The following is a 24,943-nucleotide window of genomic DNA, read 5'->3' on the forward strand; positions in this document are numbered from 1 at the left end:
GCATTGCTAATTGTTTTAGGGAACTCATTATGGGCATTATCACACATTAATTATGCACGGTAAGAAGGGGAAAAAAACCTTCTTTTATGATAAATTGCTCACTGAGTTATCTTTTTTTCTTTCAAGACCTTGAGCATTTTTTGGAGATGCCAAACAGCAGTCACTGACTAATTAGATTTTAATTAACAAGAATTTTCACACACACAAAATGTTTTTAATGTTTTTTGGGTTAAAGCAAGCATAAATAAATCATGCTTCAAAAAAATCTAGTGCACTGATCCTCTCTGTATCTCAAGATACCTTCGTAATCACTCCAGAGCTGCTTTTAGCAATGCTTTTCAACCATTGAAGGACAAAGAATGAAGACTGAAAAAAGTAACTTGCTCTGTGAGCAGTATTTTTTGGTTCGTTCTTTGTGAATTATTCTCCAGAACCCTTTGAAAGACTAACGTCAACTATGTGTTGCTTTAATGCACTAAGACTGGGGGAGGGAAGGTTCGTTTACTTTTTGTTGTTGTGTAAGTCGCTTCTTCTTTGTGGAGATGTGGTTGTAGGTAATTTTCAGAGAGCTGGTATTTGTGGTAGGGTTCTGTTTATTCTTTTGTGTAGCAAAGAATTTCTGAGATGGGTTTTGGCGCAGTTGCAGAAAACCTACACACAGGACCATCAATTAACACTGACAAATTATTTATAACCTAACAGGGCAAAGCATTTTGCTCAGGCTGACTGCTGTATCACAAAATAAGTGCACTTACAAGAAGATTACAGAGTGTACTCCATAAAGCAATGTTTGAGATTTTTTTTTTATTATTATTATTGTGATAGACTGGTGGTATAAAGATAAAAGACCTTGTAACACACACAAGAGCTGAAGAGGTGACAGCTTTATCTACTAAAAAAGGATGCTTAACATTTCCGTTCCAACATCTCTTTATCTTAGAATAATAGCATGCTTCAAAGCCAAGAAGGAAATTGTTCAAGTTAAGCTTCAGTAAGACTGAAGTGATTCTGATTTGAAGCAGAAAACAATTACAAGCAGTGGTAGGAATGTTGTTCTCCTATTCCATCAAAGAAAACCTTTCATTTTTGTCTAAATAGTACTGAATGTAGGAGTTGCTGTTCATGCTCAGATTCAGTGTCCATTTTATTTGGTACCATTTATGATGACAGCTAATACCAGAAGCTTTTAATAATAATCACCTTTTAGCTAGCGGGGGTTAATTGGTTAATTTATACACTGAAATTCTGTTTCCCCCATATCAAGTAATTGAAGGTTCTTTTTAACCACAAGAACAACAAGAACAACGACAACAAAAAAAGAGAGGGGTGAAGGGGCTTTAGTAACCTTTTCACAGTATTTGTTTTCTTTATGATGCTGATGATTATCTGGGACAAAAAATTCTGTAAATCTTTTGTATGTGTTCTGAATTTCTTTTTTAACTGCTTTGAATATCAACTTTTTTTTTTTCCTATGAGAGGAAAAAGAGAAGCAATTGATCTACCACTCAGTATTTTAAGTACTACTTCTCACATCCCTTTTAATTTCTTGCTCCATAAATAAAACACTTTACAGTCTGTTCAGACCCTCACCATCTGAAAGGGCTGTGTTTGGGATTTTTTTGAGGGGCGGGAGGATGGTGGTGGTGGTGTTTTGGGTTTTTTTTTCCTTATAAGCATTTTTATTTCATTTCTTCAGACCCTTCCTCTCAAAAGCATTTTAACATAGAATAATGCCTGTATCATAAAGTAGAGAGTATTCCAGATGAGACAGCATTATATATTATCTATGAATATATACAATATCACCCAAGCTCTGAGTTTTCACTGACCTGTCTACAGCGATGTCCAGTACATAATCTGAATGTTAGAAGATGCACATGTAATTTATTTATTTTTCAGCTGATGTGTATTGCTTAGATTTCTTGACCATTTTATTTCATTTTATGCTTGACTGCCAGTAGACAGACTATCTTGTCACTCCAAGTTTCCTACAGGTGTTTCTTATCTCAACTAACCTACATAACTTGAGTCAACAGCAGATTTTACTAAGTGTGCAGGTAAGGATTACTAGTCAATAATTCCTGTTCTTTTAAAATGCATCTACAACTACTTTCTAAAATAGTAGTATGGTAATGAGAAATGGTTTTTAATGTTAGCAACTCTTTCACTTTGTTGCCCCAAATCTGAGTTCTTTCACCCAGCGTGCAAGAAGCCAGTAAAAACACAGGGTTGAGGTATTGATTTATTTCCTGTCTGCAGAGATGGGTAGTAGGTGGTAATTCCACAAAGCTAGCACACCAGTGCTTCTCAAATCACAGTTATTTATACACTTAACGTATTAATTAACATATCTTCTAATACATATGTATTGTTATTTTCTCACATGATTGGCTAAAACTTACTTGCCTAACAAACATGTAGATTAATATGCATGCTCACTACAATTTTTCAGATTTTCACTTCCTTAATCTTTTGAGGAGGTGATATACATGGCGTAGATGGTCAATGAATTACTGGTCACAATCTCCCCCTGCCATATTACCTTTTCCCTAATTTCATCTGGTTTGGGTAACTCCAGACAACATCTCATGGACTGTTGCCCTAACAAGCCATTATTTACTCCTGTGGTTACCATCTGAGAAAGAGATAAATTGCTATCCATTGTTAAAATTCAAACAAGCCCACCAAGCAGTTTTGCTAAGTTAACATTAACCCTTAAGTTCTGACATTAACTTCGTAGTTTAATTGCTTCAAAGCCTTAGGGCCTTGCTGACTGGTAAAGACTAGCTGAGGAGATTTCATCCATTATTGAAAATAATTTCAGTTCTTCTTACAGAACATGTTTTCCTCCATTAGGAAATTGTCCTCTTTCTCCTGAGCAGATACCTGGTCACAGTGATCCATTCAGTTGCAGTCTCCAGGATGAATTATTGCATCCTGCAGCTTCAGAATAAAGAGTGGAAACATAAGAGGTTGCAGCCTATTGTCCCAAGCTTCAAAGCTGTTACAGACTCAAGATATTACTGATTCAAAAAAAGTGCCATGGGCAAAAAGCATAATAGTATGTAACTTATCTTGCTGCTTTCCTCTTTCAGTAATGCGGTTATCCCAAGAGAATGTCAACAGAACCTTTTATTCTACAAAGAATGATCATGTATCTTAGGCAGGATATATTTGAAGTTTTGCTTTCAATTGTGGGGTTTTAACTTCTCAGGGTGAAAATTTTCATTGAGAAGATTTTTTTTTCCTTAAGCAAAAAGTTTTTGCAATTATTTTAATGTTTTCCTCTGAAGATAATATTTCTAGTTTTTGGGATAAGTGGTGCAGTGGTCATATGATTACTTCCATGAAGAGTTACATTGTGTAGACCAGGTCTTTGAAGTTCATGAATCTGGGAGTTCTGCAGTCAGGGATAGTGCTATGACTCTACCATGCTATGACTATTACTAGACCTGGGAATGCTGAGTTTTCTGATGTTTGTGTCCTATGGCTACATATTTAAGTCTGCATTAAACCCTGAGGGAAACAAAAGCATCACATCCATGTACACTGGATGATAGTCACAGAATGTGCCCTGGATAACTCTCAGAGCACTGTGAAATGTATATAAATACTTAAACTATAAGTACAGACATAGCATTTAGAAACTAATTACTCCACATATGTGCACACATGGATTGGCATTTATTTAATGAATGTTGTGGCTTTTTTAGTCAATAAGGTTCCAAGTTCCTATTTTAGATGACAAGTAAGTATTGTCCCTCAGTTTTCCTCAGAGTTAGTTAACAGAAGTAATTTCTAATAGAATTAAGAAGTGAATCAACCAGCTCTGCATTTTCTTCCAGCTGTTCTCTGCTGCCCTGGTCCAGAAATGAGCAAAAGTAGTTTAAGTAAGACAAATTTCAGTTAATAGCTCAGCAATAAGAGGGGGAGGAAGAAGAGAATGTACTAATGATTCCTGAAAAAGTGCATTTTTAAAGATACTGCTGAAGAAGGATGAAGAGTGTAGGCATGGAGATTGTACAAGGCACAGAGGTCAGCATGATATAAGACATACAGCTGAAAGTGGGAGAAAGAGATAAAGAATGCAATTAAGTGAAAGGATAGAAGATGTCTAGGGAGTAAAAGGGAAATAAAAGCAAGACATACAGTAATTCTGAGTAAGATAACATAGGGCCTTGAAGGTGAAAATGGAAACTTGAATTTGTGACTGCATTAAGTAATCTATATAGCTTCATTATAAATTATGAAGAGTTAATAGTGTGCAGTAGCCCATTTGTCCTTAGCACTTTCCGAAGCATTTTTTAGGGAGTGTAGATGAAGAGTGAGGAAACAGTAGGTAAGTTAACGATGTATATACTGAAATAGTAAAAGCATTTACTTTTTTGAGACTAAGCATTCTGTCTCAAGAGGATTGGTAGATGATGTGACAGGGCTAACATTACAGCAAAAACTCTTCAAACATTTAGGATGCTGCATGTCTAAATTTAAAATCTCATGAAGGTAGCGGAAAAGAAGGGTCAGCTGCAAGTGTGTGCTTTGGCATGTCTCAAAGAGGTTCTCTTTAGAAATACTAATGTTACAATTTCATCTTCTGTCTTGCATTAACTAGCAATTTGAAGGCATTTGGACAATATATTACTGTCTCTCCTGTCAATTGATTTTGTTTGTTTGGTTGGTTGGTTTTTATCATCTTAACAATCAGTTGAAGAGCATGTATGCTTGAAAGATGATGGTTGACTTTGAGTAGGCTGGTGGAAGACTGTTTTACTGATATCTTACTGTTTACAGCTCTTCTTCACAGTTGTGGTGTTAGTACATGACAACCTTAAATTTCTTTAAAATTATTAATGTTCAGTGGTATAACTTTCTTGTTTCTCAGATGTTTTGGGGAACTGAATTTGTTTTAATTGTATAGTGCTAATGAAGGATGAATAAAACTTTCTGTAAGTCAGTTATTCAGAAAAGGCCTCCAGTGTAGTTTGTCTCAGAAATTTTGAAATGTATCCATTCTTTGCTGGAACAATTCAGTCTCACCAGCTTTCACACCATTTTTAAAAATCTGTGAATTGAATTCTTAGCTTCTCTGTCTGAGTTGAGTATGTGATCTGGCTTTGTGTAAAGTGATTACTAGTAAGAGCTTCAGGCTCAATGTCAGTCCAAGGATGAAAAACTCCATCACAAAATACTGTATTTTAATATAAGGATTTCAGTTACTCAGCAGTATGAAGACATAATAGTACTTGTGACATGCTGTGCTGTATTGCTTTAGGATCAGACTGAACACTGGAATAATAGCATTGAAAAGAAAGAAAAAAATAGGATGTCTGATTTGAGCATCTCTTTTTCTCCTGTTGATATCTATATTTCACATAGTGTATGGCATGTCAGGCCCTAGTTATAAAGACCTGTGAAAGAAACTACATGGATTCCTGGTCTTGCATGTTAGGAATCAAGCAGCATGTGATGTATAAACTTGCATAGAATTGGGCTGATCCAAAGGCAGATCCACCACAGGATACAGCTGTTGGGTTGTGTGATAAAAGCTCATCTGCAGTCCTGTGAAAGAGCTCAGAGAGGTAACAGCAGTTGGGGGATCCCAAATCCTGCCTGGCTGCTCCCAGGCCCACCACAGGAGCCATCAGCCCCTCAGAGACCTGTCTCTACAAGGTCAGAGGAGCAGAGTCACAAAGGCAGCCCAGAACCCATATTAAGGAATTGGAGTGAGGGACAGCTTCTCTGGGCCCTCCCAGGGCTGTCCCAGGAGAGTCATCATGGTGAATCATCCAGCCTTAAGGCCCATCAAGGTGAATCAATGCTGGATCGCTTTTTGGACTGAGGGGAGATGGTACTTGGGACATGGTACACAGTATGGAGTGCAGGGGAAGAACATTTTGGAATTGTTCAGGATCTTTACAGGGAAATAGAGGGATAAGGGGATAAAAAGGTCTGGAGGTGTGTAAATACGTGACACACTTGTCTGGCAATGCCCTGCTCTTGACCAGGGCAGTCTGTCCTGTTGTCAGATTCAACTTCTAACTCTTCCTGGCTGAAGGTTACCTGTTGTGTTTTGCACCCTTTCCACCCCCCTTCTCTTCTTGTATCTAGTTGGACAGAATCTCTCCTATTTCTATTTAGGACCATCATCTCATGTTCTTACTATGCACCTTGTTTAAGAGGGTGCCTTCATCTTCTGTAATGTCCTCAGAGATAGTGGGCAGCAGCTCTTTGGCCCTCCACAAGTCTTTGGGCTGAAGAAGCCAAGCTCTCCTTCAGCATTTCTTCTCAGAGCAAGTTGCTACAACTGAAGCCATCTTGGTGGCTCTCTCCTGGACTTCTTGAAGTTCATCATCATCTTTATGTTTTTTTTCTTTCCTAATTTTAATGACTAGTGCACTTTTCAAATGTAATCCTTGTGCATTTGAGAATTATAATACTAAATAGTAAGAGAATTTCATAGCCAAGCTTCTGCTCAACAGATACTATTAAATTATGAGCCAAATAGCCTTCCACAATTATGTAGATTTCCTTGGAGTTGTCATTTTGTTCTGTGTTTAAATATTTGAAGAGCATACAGAAGCCTGACACTTCTTTCAGTTTTGGCTCATGGCTAGGTAGTTGCGTAGCACAAAATACGCAAAATAAACGTTGAACTCTGGCCCTGCTTGCTTTCCCCTTCCCTTCTTATCCATATTGCTCAAATGTGAGGCATGTTCCACATCATCTCCTGGGCAGAGGCCATCCTCCTTTCAGTATCATGACCACCTTTAAATTAAACTGTTTCTCATTTCTGTGACCATATTTGATTTTCTTTGATATAAGTTACTGGCACCAAAGATTGGGTTTTTTTTTGTTTGGTTGGTTGTTGTTTTTTTTTCAATAGAGGTAGTCACTGTAAAGGTCTGTTTTAATAGCTGACTTTATGGGTTTTATGCACAGTACCTTTGTGTAAGTAAGTTCATGAATACTTCTTTCTGTTTCACTTAGAATTTCCTTCTCTACCATGCCTTCCTTCTTGCTTCAAGAGGAAGAAAAGGGACAAATTGTTTAAGGAGAATCTGGATTTTCTGTTTACAAAGCAGTGAATGTTCTGAAATAAACTACAGTTGTAAAATTTGTTTTGTTTGACAGGTTAATAAATCTCAGCCAAAGGTCTGAAAGACTAGAGATATTAAAAGCTTGTGTTGCCTCACAAAAACAAACCAGCAAAGGATTTAGGACTATTCCAGTTGACCATGGCTCCCATTGTATTTGCAGCTGCATTAATTTATGGGTCTTTCTCACAGTTTGCTTTTTTTTTTTTTTTTTTCTTATGTTTTGGTTTTGTGGTGAGCATAAACAAAAATCACCAGAAGTGGCAAAAAGTTAAAAATGACACGGTTCTTCAACAGGTAAACATGTTCATGGTGCAGACAGTGCAGTGCCAAGTCTTCTGTTGACTTTATAAGCTTTTGTTAGTATCAATAAGCTTATGAATTTTAGAGAACTTAAATCTACCTTTTCAAACCTACACCTATGCTCATCAGTTTTGACACTTTCATGCATAGACATGCAAGACAAATTACACTATATTCCAGCGGCAGTAACAGTTGACTAGGATATCTTTTGATACAAGGCTTGGGAAGCAATATCATAAAAGTATTTAGAGCTTGGCTATTGATGTAATATTAATTTTAAAAGTGGAAAATTATTTGTTAGTTGTTTAGAAACCGATTTCTAGTAGAATTCAGAAGGACACTGGGATGAATAAAAACAAAAATCTGTTGTAAGTTTTCCTGTGTGCCTTCTTCAGATTCAGCAACCATTTCTGGGATGGAAGGCTCTGGAGAAAACAGTAGGAAACTGGGTACAAATATTAGTGGTACAGTATACTGTGCCTGATACATAAATTCAGTCATGTTGTAGATACTTTAATATGTATTGGCAATGTCACATGGAAGTGTGGGATATGAATTACTACTTATTTTATTAAATCTGTTAGGAAGTTTAGCAAGGACCTCACCCACTGCGTTTTCCCATTAAGTGTCATTCAGACAGGGAAAGCATCGCTGCAAATGTTTGAATTAGATTGAACATGTGATGACAATGAAACTTCAGATAATGCATGATTTAAGACTACAAACTTCAGTTTATCGGTACATTCCCAAAACAATGCTTATGCTCTGCTGGTGGTACTTTCACATTGAATTGAAGCAGTTTTAGTTCCTGCCAGACCGTCGTTATCCAGGAGATTTGATTCAGTCATGACAAAGTATCATGGAAGCTGCTTTATTCTCCCCAGCCCTTCCTGAGTTACTGTTCTTGGCGTTTTTTTACTGCGTTTGATGTTAGCTTTATAAATGTGTGCAGTTTTTTATCTGTACGTATAGCGATATATATCTGTATAGAGATATATGCAGATACATATTTTAAACTGTATATACTGCATGTATTCACTTGTGTATATATATTTGTGTTGAATCCAGGAGCCCAACAGGAGTGAGGGTGCTGCAACTCCACAATCCCAAACGCAGCCAGCAGTGAGGCTGAAAACATATTTTCAGTAGTCATGTGAGCACACATGTCATATACAACATGCATGTACACATGCCAGCCCCACAGAACAGCAAAGTAGAAATGCTCATCACTCACACAAGCACAGAGTGTACCAGTGGTCTCATCCTGTTCCCCTCTCTGGCTGATCAGGTTGAAGGTCTATTAGTGCAAATAATATATGCGTATAGGTGCAGTGAGGATTCCTTTAGCAGCTGGATTAAGGCAGTCAGCTGTCCCTGGATCTGTCTCCCCAGTCACTGGCACCTGAAGGCATGAGTCACCAGTGCCATAGCCCCATTCTAGCCTTCAGTGCAGATCCTTTTCCTTCCTCTTCTCTCATTGATGCCCATGCAATGGGTGACGTAGACACAGCCTATCCAAATGGTCCTGAATGCTTTTGCACCCGTCATGTCCCACAGCGAGTCTCTCATGCACACACCGATAGGTTTCTCAGACTGCCGCAGGCACCGCTATCTCTGCAGCAGCTGGCCAGAGCTAACCTTTGCCTATTCTGTCCCTGCAAAAGCCAGTGCTGTCTGTGCTATCACCAGTAGAGACACACCTGGCTCCCAGGCCACTTCACCTACTTTCCAGCAAGTACAGCATGCTCTTCATTAGCACTCACATGTTCACTTCACATCCAACCGCATTGCAGGTGCTGCACTGTGGGCACGTGGGACCCCTGGTCCCACAGCAGGGCTGACACTGAGACCTCCACACAGGTGTGCATGCACTCTAGTAAGCCTTTGCCCAGGAAAACCGTCAGAAATAGAGGAGACAGGACAGGCTCATGCAGGCACAGCTGGGCAAGTGGACTGATGGCCCCTGCTCACATCACACCAGCCACTTCTGTCCTCATTCGCATGGGGTGCCCTGATGTGTGGAGCCTCTCCTGCTGGCACATCCAAGTGGATCTGGCCCAGCTTCAGGGCTCCCTGGGGGCTCCTGTGGCATCAGGAGTGGCTGGGTTATGAGCTTCCATTGCCTCTCAGGGTTGCTGGGTTCCCCTGCACCTCCTGGACCATCCAGCATCATAGGGATCAGTTTGTAATAGCTGACGGCTGCTGTGCTGGGCCTGGAAGCAGCCAGGCAGGGTGTGATTCAGGCTCCCCCACCTACCCTTGTTGCTCCTGCTATGCTTCCTGTGTGCAAAGACCAGCACATCTATTACATAAACTGGCATGTGTGTATGTTTGTATGTATATATATATATATATATGTCTTTCTAGATATGAAGATGTATAGATCTCTCCTGTAGAAAGAGAGTTGGCAATTTTAACTGCTAGTGCTTCGTGGACGCTGTTTGGACTTACTAAAGTCAAAGCCCACCTGGACGCATTCCTGTGTAATCTGCTGTAGGTGGCTCTGCCTTGGTTTGAACTAGATGATCCCCAGAGGTCTCTTGCAACCCTAACAATTCTGTGATTAGTAATGTGATGCTTCATAGTCACAGAAGATTTGGAAGGAAAGATTTTGTTAATTAAAAACTGTAGACAGTTTTTAAGCTGTGCTCCTTTTCTCCAAAGAGGGTAGTTAGGAAGGCACCCAAAGTAGAGAGAAAAACTTTTTTAGTTGATAGGAAAGTAGGAGAGCATGTGGGAGTGAAGAACCTCAGCTGGCAGCACTGGCACTGCCAAGCAGAAGAAAACCTGGTTGAGAAAAGCATTCAGAGTGTCATGAGCAACATCTTTGCTCTCCATTTAGATGCAAGATGCTGGTAATCTGAAAAAGCTCAAAATAACAATTGTCACTTGATTTTGTAAGATTTTCTTCCTTTTAACAGCAAAGTTAAAGGTTGACCTGGTAGAGATTGTGACAACAGCAGTTCTAGATGCATTAATTGTTTCTTTCTGTTTTTAACCATAATCTCGTGATATTCCATAGAGCTACTTGTTAAATTGCTGTTTTACTTCTCAGTGAGGAAACTGTAGTCTATGGCTTTGAAAGTCTTGGAGTGTTTTATCTGCAGATGGAGGGCCATTGAAGAAAGAAATTTCTGTGTCTTTTCTGACATTATTTTCCTTGCTAAGAATAAAACTTTAAAACTGTTGAGGAATACGTGTTTAGCTACACTTTCAAGACCTGCAAACACAGAACATACATCCCCAAGACAATCTTTATCTATGGATGAGAAATTTCAGTCCTCATTCTTTAGACATATTTGCCATCTGATTTATAAATTTTCTCTGATCAGTAATGAATCTTACCTGTATCTCACTAGAAGCAGTTGAAATCAATTACCAAAGTTTTTAAATATAATGGAGAGAAAACACTACAACTTCTAATCAGAAAAAAAAAAGGAGAAATTACTTGATATATTTCCTGTATACTGAATCACAGTGTCTGAGAATCTCTTTTGCTTCTTTGCTTCTTGCCTGACAGCCTGTCCTCCTTTTTTTTCTAGTCACATCATATTTTACCTGGTAGCCAGAACATATCTTTCAGTGGATTGTGTGGCAGTGATAGTTTGTCACCTTGACATACCTGCTGCAGTCTGGTTTCCCCAGGGAATCCTTATATACTGTCTGGGAGCTGAAGCTTCCAAGTTATCAGCAAAATGCTGCTCATAGCTCTCAGCTCCCTGTCAGTTTATCCAGATTCTTGGCAATTCCTGTGTCAGTGTCTCTTTCTGAACTGATCATGTTGCTTTAGTAGAGGTGTTTTCTTTCAGGTTGTGTTATGATGGTTAGAGCACTGCAAAATCACTGTTTGCACTATGCCATGGTAGTCATACTAATAGATAAACACATATAATTTGATATTAAAAAGAAGAAAATAGAGGTGTCCTGTGCTTAGGCTGAGATGATTTAGTCTTTTCCTCAAATAAGTATGTGTTATAAACACATTAATTCAGCTGCTTTTTTTTGTAGGTTGACTGAAAGGATTTGTAGAGAAGGCAATTTGCCTTTGGCTTAACTGTGAAGAAATGTGTTTGCATCAGTATTGGGGTGACTGAGACTTTTTAATAGAACATTTTCTATTATCATAGGTTCTCTATTGGTCACTTAGGAATATGTTTTGCTGTATATTCTGCACGTTTGTCATTTAGAAGTTCCATTATAGTGCCATCTACCTTTGCACCAGTGAGCAAGGCTGTACACTTTTGAACAGGAAAGAAAAGCAAATTGATTTCATTTTCAGGAGGAAAAAAAAAGACAAAAAAAAGCAAAAGCAAAAACAAAAAAACACGAAACATGGCCAGTGGACACCAAGTTCATAGAATCATATAGTTTGGGTTGGAAGGGACCTTAAAGATTGTCTAGTTCCAACCTCTCTGCCATGGCCAGGGGCACTTTCCGTTAGACCAGGTTGCTCACAGCCCCATCCAGCCTAGCCTTGAACACTGCCAGGGACGGGGCAGCTACAGCTTCTCTGGGCAAATTGTGCCAGTGTCTCACCATCCCCACAATAAAGAATTATTTCTTAATGTCAAATTTAAATCTACCCTCTGTCAGTTTAAAGCCATTACCCTTTGTCTTATCCCTACAAAGCCCCTTGTAAAAAGTCCCTCTCCAGATTTCTTGTAGGCCCCTTTAGGAGCTGGAAGGCTGCTTGAAGGTCTCTCCTGAGTCTTCTTTTCTCCACAATGAACTCTTTCAGTCTTCATCGGAGAGGTACTTCAGACTTCTGATCATCTTTGTGACCATGATGACCATGCCAAGTTGACCATGAGCCAGCGATGTGCCATTGTGGCAAAGGCAGCTGATTATGGGGGAGTGTTGCTAGCAGGTTGAGGGAGGTGATCCAGCCCTTCTACTCAGCACTGGTGAGGTTATGCCTGGAGTACTGTGCCTAGTTCTGGGCTCTGCAGTATGAGAAACAAATGGAGCTATTGGAGGGAGTCCAGCAAAGGGCCACAGAGCTGATGAAGGGGCTGGAGCATCTCTCCTGTGAGGAAAGGCTGAGCGAGCTGGAATTCCTTATCTTGGAGAACAGAAGGCTTAAGGCAGAATATTCTTATTAATGTAAATAGATAGTTGAAGGGAAGATGCAAAGAAGGGAGGAGCCAGGCTCTTGGCAGTAGTGCCAAGTGGCAGAATCAGAGGCAGTGGACACAGACTGAAACACAGGAACATCTCCCTCTGAGCATCAACAAACATTTTTTTGCCATGAGGGTGACTGAGCACTAGCACAGGTTGCCCAAGGAGGAGGTAGATTTTCCCTTGTTGGAGGTGCTAAAGCACTGTCTAGACATAGTACTGGGCAACTGGCTGTAGGTGGCCCTGCTTGAGCAGGCGGGTAGACGAGATGACCTCTAGAGGTTCCTTCCAACCTCAGTCATCCTGGGATCCCATGATTCTCTGAGTACGTATGAGAATTATGTAGCATTTGCTCATTTTCTTTGTGTGTATGTATATTAGGTATAGGCATCTGTAATTCATAATGCATCAGCCCAGAAACATGACATCAGGTTCAGAGTAAAAATTCCAAACAGTCGTGGAGGAATGGACACTTTAAATTGGAAACCAGCTCTTATCTCTTCCAAAGACTCAAGCAAACTGTTGAAGGTCAGCAAATGTAGGATAATTCAGATCTGTGGATTCATTTTGTGAGTAGTGATTCTTACTTTTAATATGAAATCATTATTGCATTGGATGAGTGTCGTGGTTTAAACCCAACCACAAACCTCGTCCACTCACTCTCCCCACTTCTTGCCCTCCCCCTGCTCCTGGAGGGACGGAGAGGAGAATCGAAAAGAATGCAACTCTCACGGGTTGAGATAAGAACAGTTTAGTAACTAAGGTATAACACAAATCACTGCTGCTACCACCAATAATAATAGTGCTAAAGGAAATAACAAGAGGAAAGAATACAACACCTCAACACCAGCCGACCAATAACTCACCCCACTCCCCCCAGCCAAGCACCGACCGATACCTCCTCCAACCCTGCAGTCCCTCTACCCCTTCTGGGGTAACTCCAAGTTACATCCTGGGCATGACGTGCTGTGGTATAGAATACCTCTTTGGCTAGTTTGGGTCAGGTGTCCTGTCTCTGCTTCCTCCCAGCCTCCCCTCCTCCCTGGCAGAGCATGAGGCTCAGAAAGTCCTTGGCCAGACCAAACATTCGAGCAGCAACTGAAAACATCGGCTTTATCAGTACTGTTCCCAGGCCAAAAAATCAAAACACAGCACTTTACTAGCTCCTAAGAAGGAGAAAACTGACTGCTGCTGCTCAAACCAGGACAATGAGCAAGTAGTTGTCACTTAAGCATATGGCCTGTTGCAGTGTTTTAAGGACTTTGCCCATGAGAGATCAATTTACAGGCAGATAGGTGGTAGTTTTCCATTTACATTAGTTTGCCATCTGTCAGCTTTATACCCTGTTGACATCTGGACATTATTTCTGATTGAAATATACAGATGAGAGGTTTTTTTTAAATAAAAATGATATTAAGACGAAGCTGATGAGAACTCAGATAATGATAAACTTGTTTCTTTGAAGAACTGAGTACCTAAAAGAAGTTACTCATGTCAGAAGCTGTGTGACAGGTACAGTTAGTAGTTGCTGATACCATGGCCGGTATTCCCAAACTAGTGTTAATGTTAAGCCACTGTTACAGAAAATTCTACTTCTCTTGGTAGCCTGTTCCAGTGTCTCACCTCCCTCATACTGAAGACTTTTTTTCCTGCTATCAAATCTAAAACTCTCCTCTTTCAGCTTAAAGCCATTCCGCCTTGTCACTACAAGATTTTGTAAAAAGTTTCTCTCCAGATTTATTGTAGGCCCCTGCTTAGGCAGTGAAAGAGTGTTACAAGGTTTCTTGGGAGCCTTGTCCAGACTGAAAAAGCTCAGCTCTCTCACCCTGTCTCCATAGTAGAGGTGCTCCAGCCCTCTGATCGTTTTAATGGCCCTCTTCTGGACTTGCTCGAGCAGGTCCATGTTTCTTTTGTGTTTGGGGCCCCAGAGCTGGACACAGTACTGCAGGTGGGGTCTCATGAAAGTGGAGCAGAGGGAGAGAATCACCTCCCTTGACCTGCTAGTCATGCATCTTTTGATGTAGCCCAATACACGGTTGGCTTTCTGGGCTGCAGGTGCATACTGCAGGCTCATGTTTTGCTTCTTCCACTTGGCCTTGTTGAACTTCATGAGGTTCGCACTGGCCCACCTATCTAGACTGTCAAGGTCCCTCTTGATGACATCCCTTCTCTCCAGCATGTTGATCGTACCTCACAGCTTGGTGTTGTTGGCAAACTTGCTAAGGGTACCCTTAATCCCATGTGCTGTGTTAGTTACTAATCCAGTGCTCAATCATAGCTGAGTTAGTTCATATTTCAATATATATTAAGCTGAGTAAGGCCTAAACTACAGGAAAGGAGACTATTTGCATAGATACCGTATGTATACCATCTATTTATATACACGCATACATACACAGAGTTAAATGGAATCACAGAATATTTTGGGTTGGAAGGAACCTTCAAAGGTCATCTTGTCTAACCCCTCTGCAATAAGCAGGGACATCTTTGTCTTTGATCAGGTTGCCCAGAACCGCTTCCAGCCTGGCTCTGAACATTTTTCTATTTTTGTCCATTATTTACTCCGAAATAGTCACTTACATCTTACAACCCTTATTCCTTTCACTGAAAATGACCTTTTATTCTGCCTGTAAACATGCTTGAGTCAAAATAAGAACTGAGCCTTTCAGTGAGGTGACTAGTAGCCTTCTCTTTTCTTGTAGAGCTGGTCTAATAGAAAAATAGGCACAACTTGATAACTGTGGGTCATCAGTGCATTTAAAAAAGGAAAAAAAAAAGTGTTTCCATGCAGTATTTTAAATAGGTAAATGTTATTTCACATTCTAGTGGTTCTTCCTAGTGCTGATTATCTTAACTTTATTCTTCTTTGGCTGTTCCAGCACTCTTAACAAGGTGACTCCAAGATACTACATTTTTTAAGAATTTTAGGAGTTGTTCTTGGGTTTGGTTTGTACTGCAGTAAAACTACCTTTTAATTTGCTGCTTTCATTCTCTTGTTTTTGGTTGTTTTTTTTTTTTTTTTGTGAAGTCAGTGCTATTAAATTATTTTTCCAAGCAGTATTATAAAAATGGCTTGTTTTTCTTTTTCTTTTTCTTTTTTTTTTTTAATTACAAAAGCCAGTTTCTAAGAGGTATTTAAAATTCAGTTCAGGATTTTACCCAAATTTGCCAAATTAGAAGTTAATACTTTTCCCAACTTACTTGTATACTTTGTTGCCTAAACAACTTCTTAGAAAATCTATATTGAAAACAGCGAATTGCCTTTTTTAATATTCATATTTCTTTCCTGTAGTTGAAATGTATAGAAGATCATAATCAGAATGTTTTTTAGTGTTTTGTTTGATTTACTTAAAGGTGCTAGTTTGTGGCTTTGTGCTTGGACTTTCATGCTATTAATCTTAAATATTCTCTAAAAGAGAACTTTCAGCTGTTTGAAGAAAAACCACTTTTCTTTCAGATCATGAAAAGTTAAAAGTGTAACATAGCTATATCTCACCAAGTCACTCCAGACTGGTGACACTGTGTCATGTATGGTTCAATGAGAAACTTGTACTGAATACAAAAAAAAGACCTTTTCCATTACTTTTTTTCACTCCTAATGAAAACCTGTTTAAATGTGAATACCTCTTCTCACACTTTCATTCTTCACTAAGGAAATTAGGAAATGACTTCATGTCTGAAGCATATGTGGTTTGTTATTAACACTTCTGGCAAGGATTATACAATAATTAAGGTGTTGGTTAGATCAGATTAAGATACATTTCAGTATGTGGGCTGGCCTTTCTGTGTAGTAAGATAACACTGGTCAAGAAGATATTATGGAAAAAAAGGACACTGTTTTGAAAATGTTATGCTGCTTGAAAAAAATTGATTGTTCCGTGAGAATCAGCTGCCTTCTGCAGCACTTGCTGAGTTGGTGATGCACTTGCCTAAACACATGCTTAGGCAAGTGGTGATGTCCAGCTACACAAAATAGGCAGGGTACTTGCCATCATCATCCTGCCATGCTGCACCTGCAACTGTAGTCATTCCCTATGGCAAAAAGGTCATTGTATTTACTCAGGAAGTACTTCTACCTACTTCCAGTTTCAGTTTGAGTATGGATTCAGGAGAAGAGCTCCTCCTTTGGATGTACCTAGTTTGTATCTCTGATGTGTTTGCTTGTGAGGTGGGACCAGCTTTCTTCCAAGGTGCAGTGTAATAATACAGTACACAACAGGCACAAGCTGGAACACAGGAAACTCCTGCTAGATGCTTGAAAAAACATTTTCACCATAAGGGTGGTGAAATATGGGAACAGGTTGCCTAGGAGCTATGTGGAATCTGCATCCTTGCAGATACTCAGAGCTCACCTGGTTAAGGCCCTGAACAGCCTGCTCTGGCTGGATGTGCATTGGATAGGAGTGTTTCTAAATGGCCTTCAGGGATCCTTCCAGTTTAAATTATCCTTCCGTACTGAACCCTGCATGCAAGCTGCAGTTACTTAAATGTGTTGTGTATTATATGTCAAGAAAGTCAGTGGTTTTAGTAAAGATACTTCCGTGTGGAAGACAAGGCAGCACAAATTAACTGTTTCATTGCACAGAATTTAGGCCACTTTTAAAGATAAGTGGCATAAAACCCTAGCGTGTTAACACAGTATGAGTAACCTCAGTAGAGAACATCTTGAGTATTTGCCTTGTGTTCTCTGTAAAAGAACAATACTCTTCTATGGCTAATCCACGCTCCAGTTGATAGAGTTAGATTTCTGCTGCCAGGATAATTGAACACTGTTTCAGAAGCGCCTGGGAATTCCTTGAGGCCTGTAACACGAGTTGCCATACAAAGTTCCCAGTGTGCTGTCCTCTAAACACACAGTCCTCTGTGAAAAGAGTGCTCCAGCCATCCGGAATGATCAGAGTAACCCCGCATGTAAATGTGACCTTCTCCCTGCCTCACAGAGCCGCTGTGTCTGGGTCTGACTGTCACTTGCAGAAGCACTTTCTTTCACTTGATCGGGTCTTGAAAACAAGCGAGAAATTTGAAATTTCTGCCCTTCTTCCCCATCCAAACTGTTTTACTCCTTCTGGCCCACCTTAAGATAACATCCTGTGAACGGGTCTGTGGGAGGGTAACTGATGGTATGGGCTGAAATGTAAAGTGGCATTTATGCTGGAAATGCAGAGTGATCTAATTATGTGCAGATGTAACACACTTCATTTTTTTTCCTTTTTTTTTTCTTTTTATTACTCTAATGATTGTTATCTTATAAGACTCCTGGTAATCAATTTGATTCGTGTACTGCTCTGCAACGTACTCGTAGCAAGTTAAGAAAAATCTGAATTAAAAAGCATATACGTGTTTAATTTCCAAATGGTTCATAATATGAGTCATTGAATCATAAAGAATGGTGAGTGGTAGTTACTATTCTGGATACTCTGATGCTTAATTCAATTTATTAGAAGTTTCCAGCTTGTTTGTTCATTTCTTATAACACTTAAAAACATCTTGATTTAGTCCTTATTTTCTTTAATGGAACTAAGATGTGGGCCTCTAAGCTGCGTAACTGTCTTAAACGGCATATTTAATATGATTTTGTTATCCTTGGCTAGTCAAATTGGCACACATCCTTAAAATAAAATCAAGCGTAGTTCATTATTGCTGCTGAGACTTTTCTCAACTATTTTTGGAAAGAGTGTATGTCCAGAGAGATGTTAATCAACTTATTTCATTATTGTTTCTTTGTTAATTCTTCAGAGAGTTAACACAGTGGGAGGCCAAAATTGCAAATACTGTAGCTGCTTAAAATGCATTTATTCAGTAATGTTTAAGTAACTCTGGTGGTAAATAGGTCACGCAGAAATACATTTCCCCCTGTTCCTCGATACTTTGTGTATCAAAGCATTGGAAAAAAGAAGGCACAAGTTGCCTAAAAAGTAGCCCAGTATCTGTTATGACATGTTGGTTTCCTCTCTCCTTTTGTGAATTTCCACCTCCTCCCGTAAGTGATGAGTAGCATCTTTTCAGCATCTCAGTATTTTGTAAGAGATATGGTTGTGTTTGTGTTGTATTCTGAATTATCTTATAGTTCTTGAAAGTTCTTGAGTCACTCACACTAGTAAGACAGTTGGTCAGTAATGGAATTATTTTAAAAATCTGAAAAAAAAAATTGAGTCAGTGAGAAAAAAGAGATGAAAGTTTTTGAGCAAAACAAAACCCATAGTGGCAATGTCTTCCAGACCGATAATGTATTTCTTGGATACTGTTTAGTTTGAAATATGAGCACAGAGTATAAGCTAGGTTTTCACAACAAGGAGAGTAAAAATATTTTTGGAAGAGAGCAGTCAACAAGTTACCTGTAGAAATGAAAGGTCTGACTGCCTTCTGGTTGGCAGAGATGAACAACATTTTTCTGAAATCAACATGAGCTGCCTTTACTTGGTAGATTTCTTCTTGCAGCCTGTTTTGTGGCTCACTATCCACTGATTAAAGTCAGTGGGGATTTTTTTAGTGATATGATGGACTTTGAGTTAGTCTTAAAATGTTTATAGAAGACTGCACTGTGCATGTATACATAAATTGATGTATAAGGTTACCAAATGTTTCCAGAGTGCAAATTTTACAAATAATGTCACACTTTTGACCAGTTAATTTGATCATGGAGAAAAAACAATAATAAATAAAAATGTTACAGAAGTGTAATATGCAATCCATAAGAAGGCCCAAACATAATATGTCACTTTCTGACACCGAATGCTTCTGTGTCATTTGAGGATAGGAAATACAGTAATCCTCTACTGTCTCTTCTCATCAAGCGCAAACAGAGTCTGATCCTGTTCAGGGGAGAAAGAACATAAGGATAACCTTGCTGAGTCTTACCAGCCCTTTTTGAAACTGTGATTTGAAACCTTAAAATTCCACTGTTTTCCCTTTGTGCTTTCATTGATCAGGAGGGAAGAATAAAATTAATTATTATTATTATTATTATTTGTTTTTTAACTACTTGTGACCCCAGAATGCCATTTGATTTGGGGGGGGGGGGAGGAGGAGTTGTTAGTTCTTTGTAAGACTCAATAGGACTGAAGGGTTTTTTTAAGTATATTTTGCCCAGTGAAAGACTTAACCATGTTGACTTGAGTTTGAACAGACCACAATGTAAATGTCATAGTGATAACAGTAAAAAAATGAAAACTCTAATATTTTCTCATTAAATACGTAGCTGTTTCCAATGAAGCATATGGGGAATACAGTGTAAAAATTATAATATATTAAAAGAAGAAAAGAAGAAATTAACAAATACTCAGTTCCTTCTCACTCTTTTTATCAAAGGGAATGAAATACTCAATACTTGTAGTACGCTGGTTTAGAGACAAGAGTGCTAAAATGAGTAGTTTAGTAGTCCCCATGTCTGCAAATGTTTTCACTGAGATTAAGGGCCTAACCAGACCAGACCAGAACCAGCAAATGGAAGATTTTTCTAATACAGTGTGAAAGAATTTGAGGCTATATTTACCCATTTTAAAGATGATGGAAATTTCCATTCTTTTTTTATAGAACAATAGATGGTAGTGTTTAATGTGAAGACAAGTTTTACGTGTATAAATTACGCCTTTTTTTTTTTTTCATTCTTCATTCTGTTTTAGAGCTGATAGTATCATATATGGTAAAGGATATTCAGTAAGCACTCCCATGCTTATATGTTCACAGGTTTTTCAAAATCTCAATTTCAAAACTGATTTTAACCTTTTAAGTTTCCAGACTCTTTGGTTATCACTAATTGCAGTAACATGTATGTATATCCCTGTTAGTTACATAAATATTCCATTGAGTCTTTTACAGTATATGGGTTGGAGAGGGCCTTCTGTATATACTAAGGGCCTAACTAACTCTTCTTTCTTACATTCTTAAATTTCCTGTAAGGAGATGTAGTATTGAGGTGCTGCAGTAATTTTATTATTTCTTCCTTTGGTTAAGTGATTAATTTTTCTAGGTTCATAGGGTGAAAAACAAATCAGTATGCTTTGCTACTTTACTTTTTTAAGCACCTAGTTCATTCCAAAGTGAAAACTGTCCTATATTGGTATGACCTTTTGAAAGATCTCATAGCAGTAGTATTGATCAGTAACACAAGTTTCAGAAATAATTCAGAGAAGCAGCCAGCATCTCAGCCGAAGTCTGTATAAATCTCATCTGTCTCTCTCAGTTGGAGTGATGCTGATATTGCAATACTTATGCACAATGGGGAAGAACTTGGCTGCTTTAATGTCTCTAAATTTAGTGTGTGGGTGGACCAGGACAGTGAACAGTTTATAACATCTCTGTGCAAGCAAAGTTAATAAATCCGTTTCGTATGTGAACCTCTGTAAACCTTTCATCATCCATTTAAAATGTTGCTGTTGACAATAAGTGCCAGTAGCAAGAAATACTGGAGAAAGACCTAGTACACTCATTACCTGTAACATTAAAGCCACTGTAATTATGAGTCTTTTGCCTGGCTTCTTTGGTAATTAAGAGTTTTAATTGCTTGTAGTTCCGGGGAATTAGTTAAGCTTTTTATTATGCATATTGCCTTCCATAATCATTGGCTCTTCTTGTACAGTAAGTTTATTGACATCATGGAAGTCAATTAGGTCTTTCAAGGCAGAGCAGTGAAGTACATTTCTTTGTATGGATTGGATTAAAAAGGTTTCTGAAAGGTCCGGATAATGCTGTTCTGTGCCACATTTAAGCTTATTTTAGAAAAGGCAAAACCTGTCAGGTTTTCATTTATTGTCCTTAGAATGTTTAGAGTCACAAACTAAAATATTCTTAAGAACAAAACCTATAGGCAGAACCGTGCTTCTGTTCTAGTAGCAATTGTTCCAAGCTTTGCAGGATCAGCTGGTTACATATTTGTAGTTACTAATAGTGATAATGATCAATATTTGAAGATATCACATTGTTCAAACTGGAATTCAGTGACTGTATGAAGGAAATGAGCACAAAAGATTTCTGTGATTCTGTTGGATCACTATAAATCATTAATTAAGTTTTACTTATTATGTGAGCTATAGAAAGCACCCCTTACTTTCTTTGGCAGATTCCAAGTGGTTGCTGACATGCTGATGGGCAAGAATCAATATATTAAAAAGAAAAGAAAGCAGAAGGAAAGGCTTCATTATTCCCTCTTACTCTTCCAGTCTCTGATAGATTGATAGACATAGTGCAGACATTCAATACATCTTGCAAAAATGTTTTCTTTGAACATAATAAAGTTTTTGCAGGTTGTAACTTGGTTCTCTTAAAGCACAGCCTAACAAATGTTATGCATCCCTAATACTCCCTAGTGTGTTAGGGAGCCTAATAGATGCAGTATGCTGTTGTATGATCTCCCAGTATGTCGTATCTGGATTCAGTCAGAATTTAAAACTTAAGTTTAGCAGATCACTAGTATTACCCATTCAGTATTAGTTGCCAAGTCTATTGTGTTGTGAAGAACAGCGTTAGAAAATCCATCCTGGGTATTTGGTAGATCAGTAAAGACTGTGAAGGGCTTAATGCACAAGAGAAAAATCTGTGATAAGGCAGAGTTGTACTGTCTGAAGAATGTGGAAAAAATTGTACCTGACCATCCCAGCATCTTTGTTAAAATAACATGTGGTCGTAATTTTGGTATTAGTAGTAGTAGCAGTGCTACTATTGATAGTAAATGCAGTCTGAACTGCAGAAGTGTCAGTGTGGGTCAGAAGTTTTCAGATGGTTGAATGCCAAAGATTGCTTTGGATTGTCCATGACCAAAAATTCAAACTCAAGAGTCAGTAATGTCAGGAAGAGATGCTTCATTATATAGATCCTGGAATGAACTCCAGAAGCATTATCCTTTAATATAGAAAAGTTCAGACTAGATGATATTTTATACATTCATTATTCAATATTCTGATGTTAAATTGCAAAATTCTCATAAATAATGTAGTGATTATTTTTAACAACCTTGCTTCCAAACTGTAATCTTGAATTATTGTTGCTATTGTAAGACATGGAACTTTTACCTGACTAAACTGCCTCTCCTTTAGAAGTAGCCTTCCAATATAATTGCTAATTTTCTTCCTCAACATTGCTTTGGAAGAATTGAGCAAATAGAGCATGAATTCAGTAGCACTCTTCGAACAACTGACTGTCTTACCCTCCCATCACTCAAAGTCCTAATACTGACCTAGGTAGTGTATTCTCCCTCATCTTGTGTGTGTAAGAAATGACATGCCTAATAAGTGAAAGCACTGCTGCTTTGTCATTTTGCAGGTCGCAGAGTTAGTCTTGAAGAGTTGAATTGCTTATAAAGGTATTAAAGCACTTGCTTAAATTTACTGTAAGCTTGTGCTTAAACCCATCCTTATGAAATAAATCACTTAGGAACATCTGTATTTGTTGCCGGGATTCAAGTATGCATGTTGATGTTTTTTTAATTGAAATGAATTTAAGGTTAATTACCATGCAGATGTTCAAATTGAGAGGTTTGCCCTTGTTCTAATTAGGGGTGTCTTAAGCCAGGAATTGAATTTAGTTTTCCTACTAAATTTTATTTGGGATCATTCTCTCTTTTACAACAAAAGATTCAAAGTTCATAGTAACATTATTCTATATTTTTTCCCCTCATCTTGTTTCTCAGTGTCTTGTGTTTGAAGATTCACCACTTGGAGTCAAAGGAGCCCTGGCAGGAGGAATGCAAGTGGTTATGATTCCAGATGAAAAATTAAATCCAGATCTTAAAAAAGAGGCAACACTACTGCTGAACTCCATGGAGGATTTCAAGCCAGAACTGTTTGGTTTACCAGCATATGATTAGTGCCTAATCTCTATGCACATGCACTTAACTGGACACTGGGAAAGTGGAATGAAATTTTGTTATGATTTTATGATTGTTTTGCATCTTTTCCTTTCTTTCTTAAAACTAGAACACAAAAGTCCTGCTAACAAGTCTTCCACACAGTACCTTTAAAAGTTGCCTGGGATGTTTATGATTTGTCCTCATGATAAGTAATAAATTAAAGCAGCGTTTTGTCTTGTGAAGTGAATCCAGCCTTGCTCTCTGTACATCACAATGTTTTCTGGTAATATTATAAAACTATTTAGACAATTTATTGTAATTGCACTGGAAGCTTCTTGTTCTGTTTCCACTTGAATGACTTACTGTTTAGATATTAACCATAAATCTGTTCTGGATTAGCTTTTATTCCGTTACATTGGTTTTGATACAGTTATCACTATCAACATGTTTATCTATTTCCTCATCCTGTGCTTGTCCCTCTATTCCCCTTTGTATCATGTTGTCTTTTTTTTTAATTATTATTTTACTTATTTATTTTTCCCAGTTATTTGCAGGGATTTTGTTGTATTTTCTGTGGTTTCTTGTTTTGTTTTCTTCTTTGGAGTTGAATGAGATGACCTCCAGAGGTCCTTTACAGCTTCCATTATTCTGTAATTCTATTACTAGCTTTTTTGGCATGGTTATCACCTGCTATGAGCTATATGAGATCATGTGATCCTATGTTTTACCCAACCAAAAATGCTTTGCATCTTCCTTCTTTCATTTCGTTATATTCTTGTCATTTTTCATGTTGCCATGGAGCCTTCGCTTTCATTCTTGTGAAATGAATCCATCTTGTCTCCCTGCATCAATTCTGATAAAGTTATGGCCTTAATCCATTGTATCCAAATAGCTTTCTGTAGTCCATCCTAGCTTCTACATTCTTACCTCTTTCTTGAGCCTTTTTTTTTTTCCAAGTTCCCTGCAGAGTTTTGCTTTCTACTTTAAAAATACAGAAATTGTAGTTTTGGTTTATTTAAATTCTTACAATTTATTTTCCTGGCTGCCATAATTTCCACAAAGTGTTTATGTTGTCATCTGTCTCTCTTCCGTCTGTTTCTGGCATCTCATCAGGACAAGGGTAAGTGTCTCTTTAGAAAATACTAGACATGTAGACAGGTTTTGGTGAAGCCCACAAGTACATGTATGAAATTATGGAAGCAATGTCTTTTACTTTGTCTAAAGAAAGCTATATTACACAGGGTTCATGATCGTTTTATAAAATGAATGATTGTATTTGGTATTTAAAAAACTAAATTTCTAATTGAGTGTCCATAAGGCAATCCAAAATCTTGGCAAAATATCAAACTCCGTAAAGACAAGGAGTGTGAAATAAATAAGAGAATTTCTATGTATTATGGGAAGACTGCTTTGGCCTCATTTTTTTTTTTTTTAATATCATCTGTTTATCTATGATGCTCCTCACAAAAAGTCTTCTGTAGGTGTTTAACTGTGTTAGGTTTAAGGTTTTCATCAAGAGCAAAGATTAATGAATCATAGACCCTTCTGTATTTTGGGTGAGCTTCTTTACTTTTTTCTTCCCTCCTGGATTTAAAAGAAACCCAAAATGTTACATCTTTTATGTAGACTGTTGCCATTTTCTGTT

At 38.2% G+C, this 24,943-nt stretch overlaps 1 protein-coding gene across 1 annotated transcript in view; it reads left to right on the plus strand.

Moving 5' to 3' along the window:
- PUDP (pseudouridine 5'-phosphatase) overlaps positions 1-24,701 on the plus strand; it is a 73,667-nt gene extending 48,966 nt beyond the window's left edge. Inside the window, exon 4 of the mRNA XM_065677504.1 lies at positions 23,140-24,701. Coding sequence (XP_065533576.1) covers positions 23,140-23,316 — 177 coding nt within the window. The 3' untranslated portion in view covers positions 23,317-24,701. The remainder of the gene's footprint in view (positions 1-23,139) is intronic.
- The last annotated feature ends 242 nt before the right edge of the window (positions 24,702-24,943 follow it).

This window comes from Lathamus discolor, chromosome 4 (assembly GCF_037157495.1).
Source record: "Lathamus discolor isolate bLatDis1 chromosome 4, bLatDis1.hap1, whole genome shotgun sequence".
Lineage (NCBI taxonomy): Eukaryota > Metazoa > Chordata > Aves > Psittaciformes > Psittacidae > Lathamus > Lathamus discolor.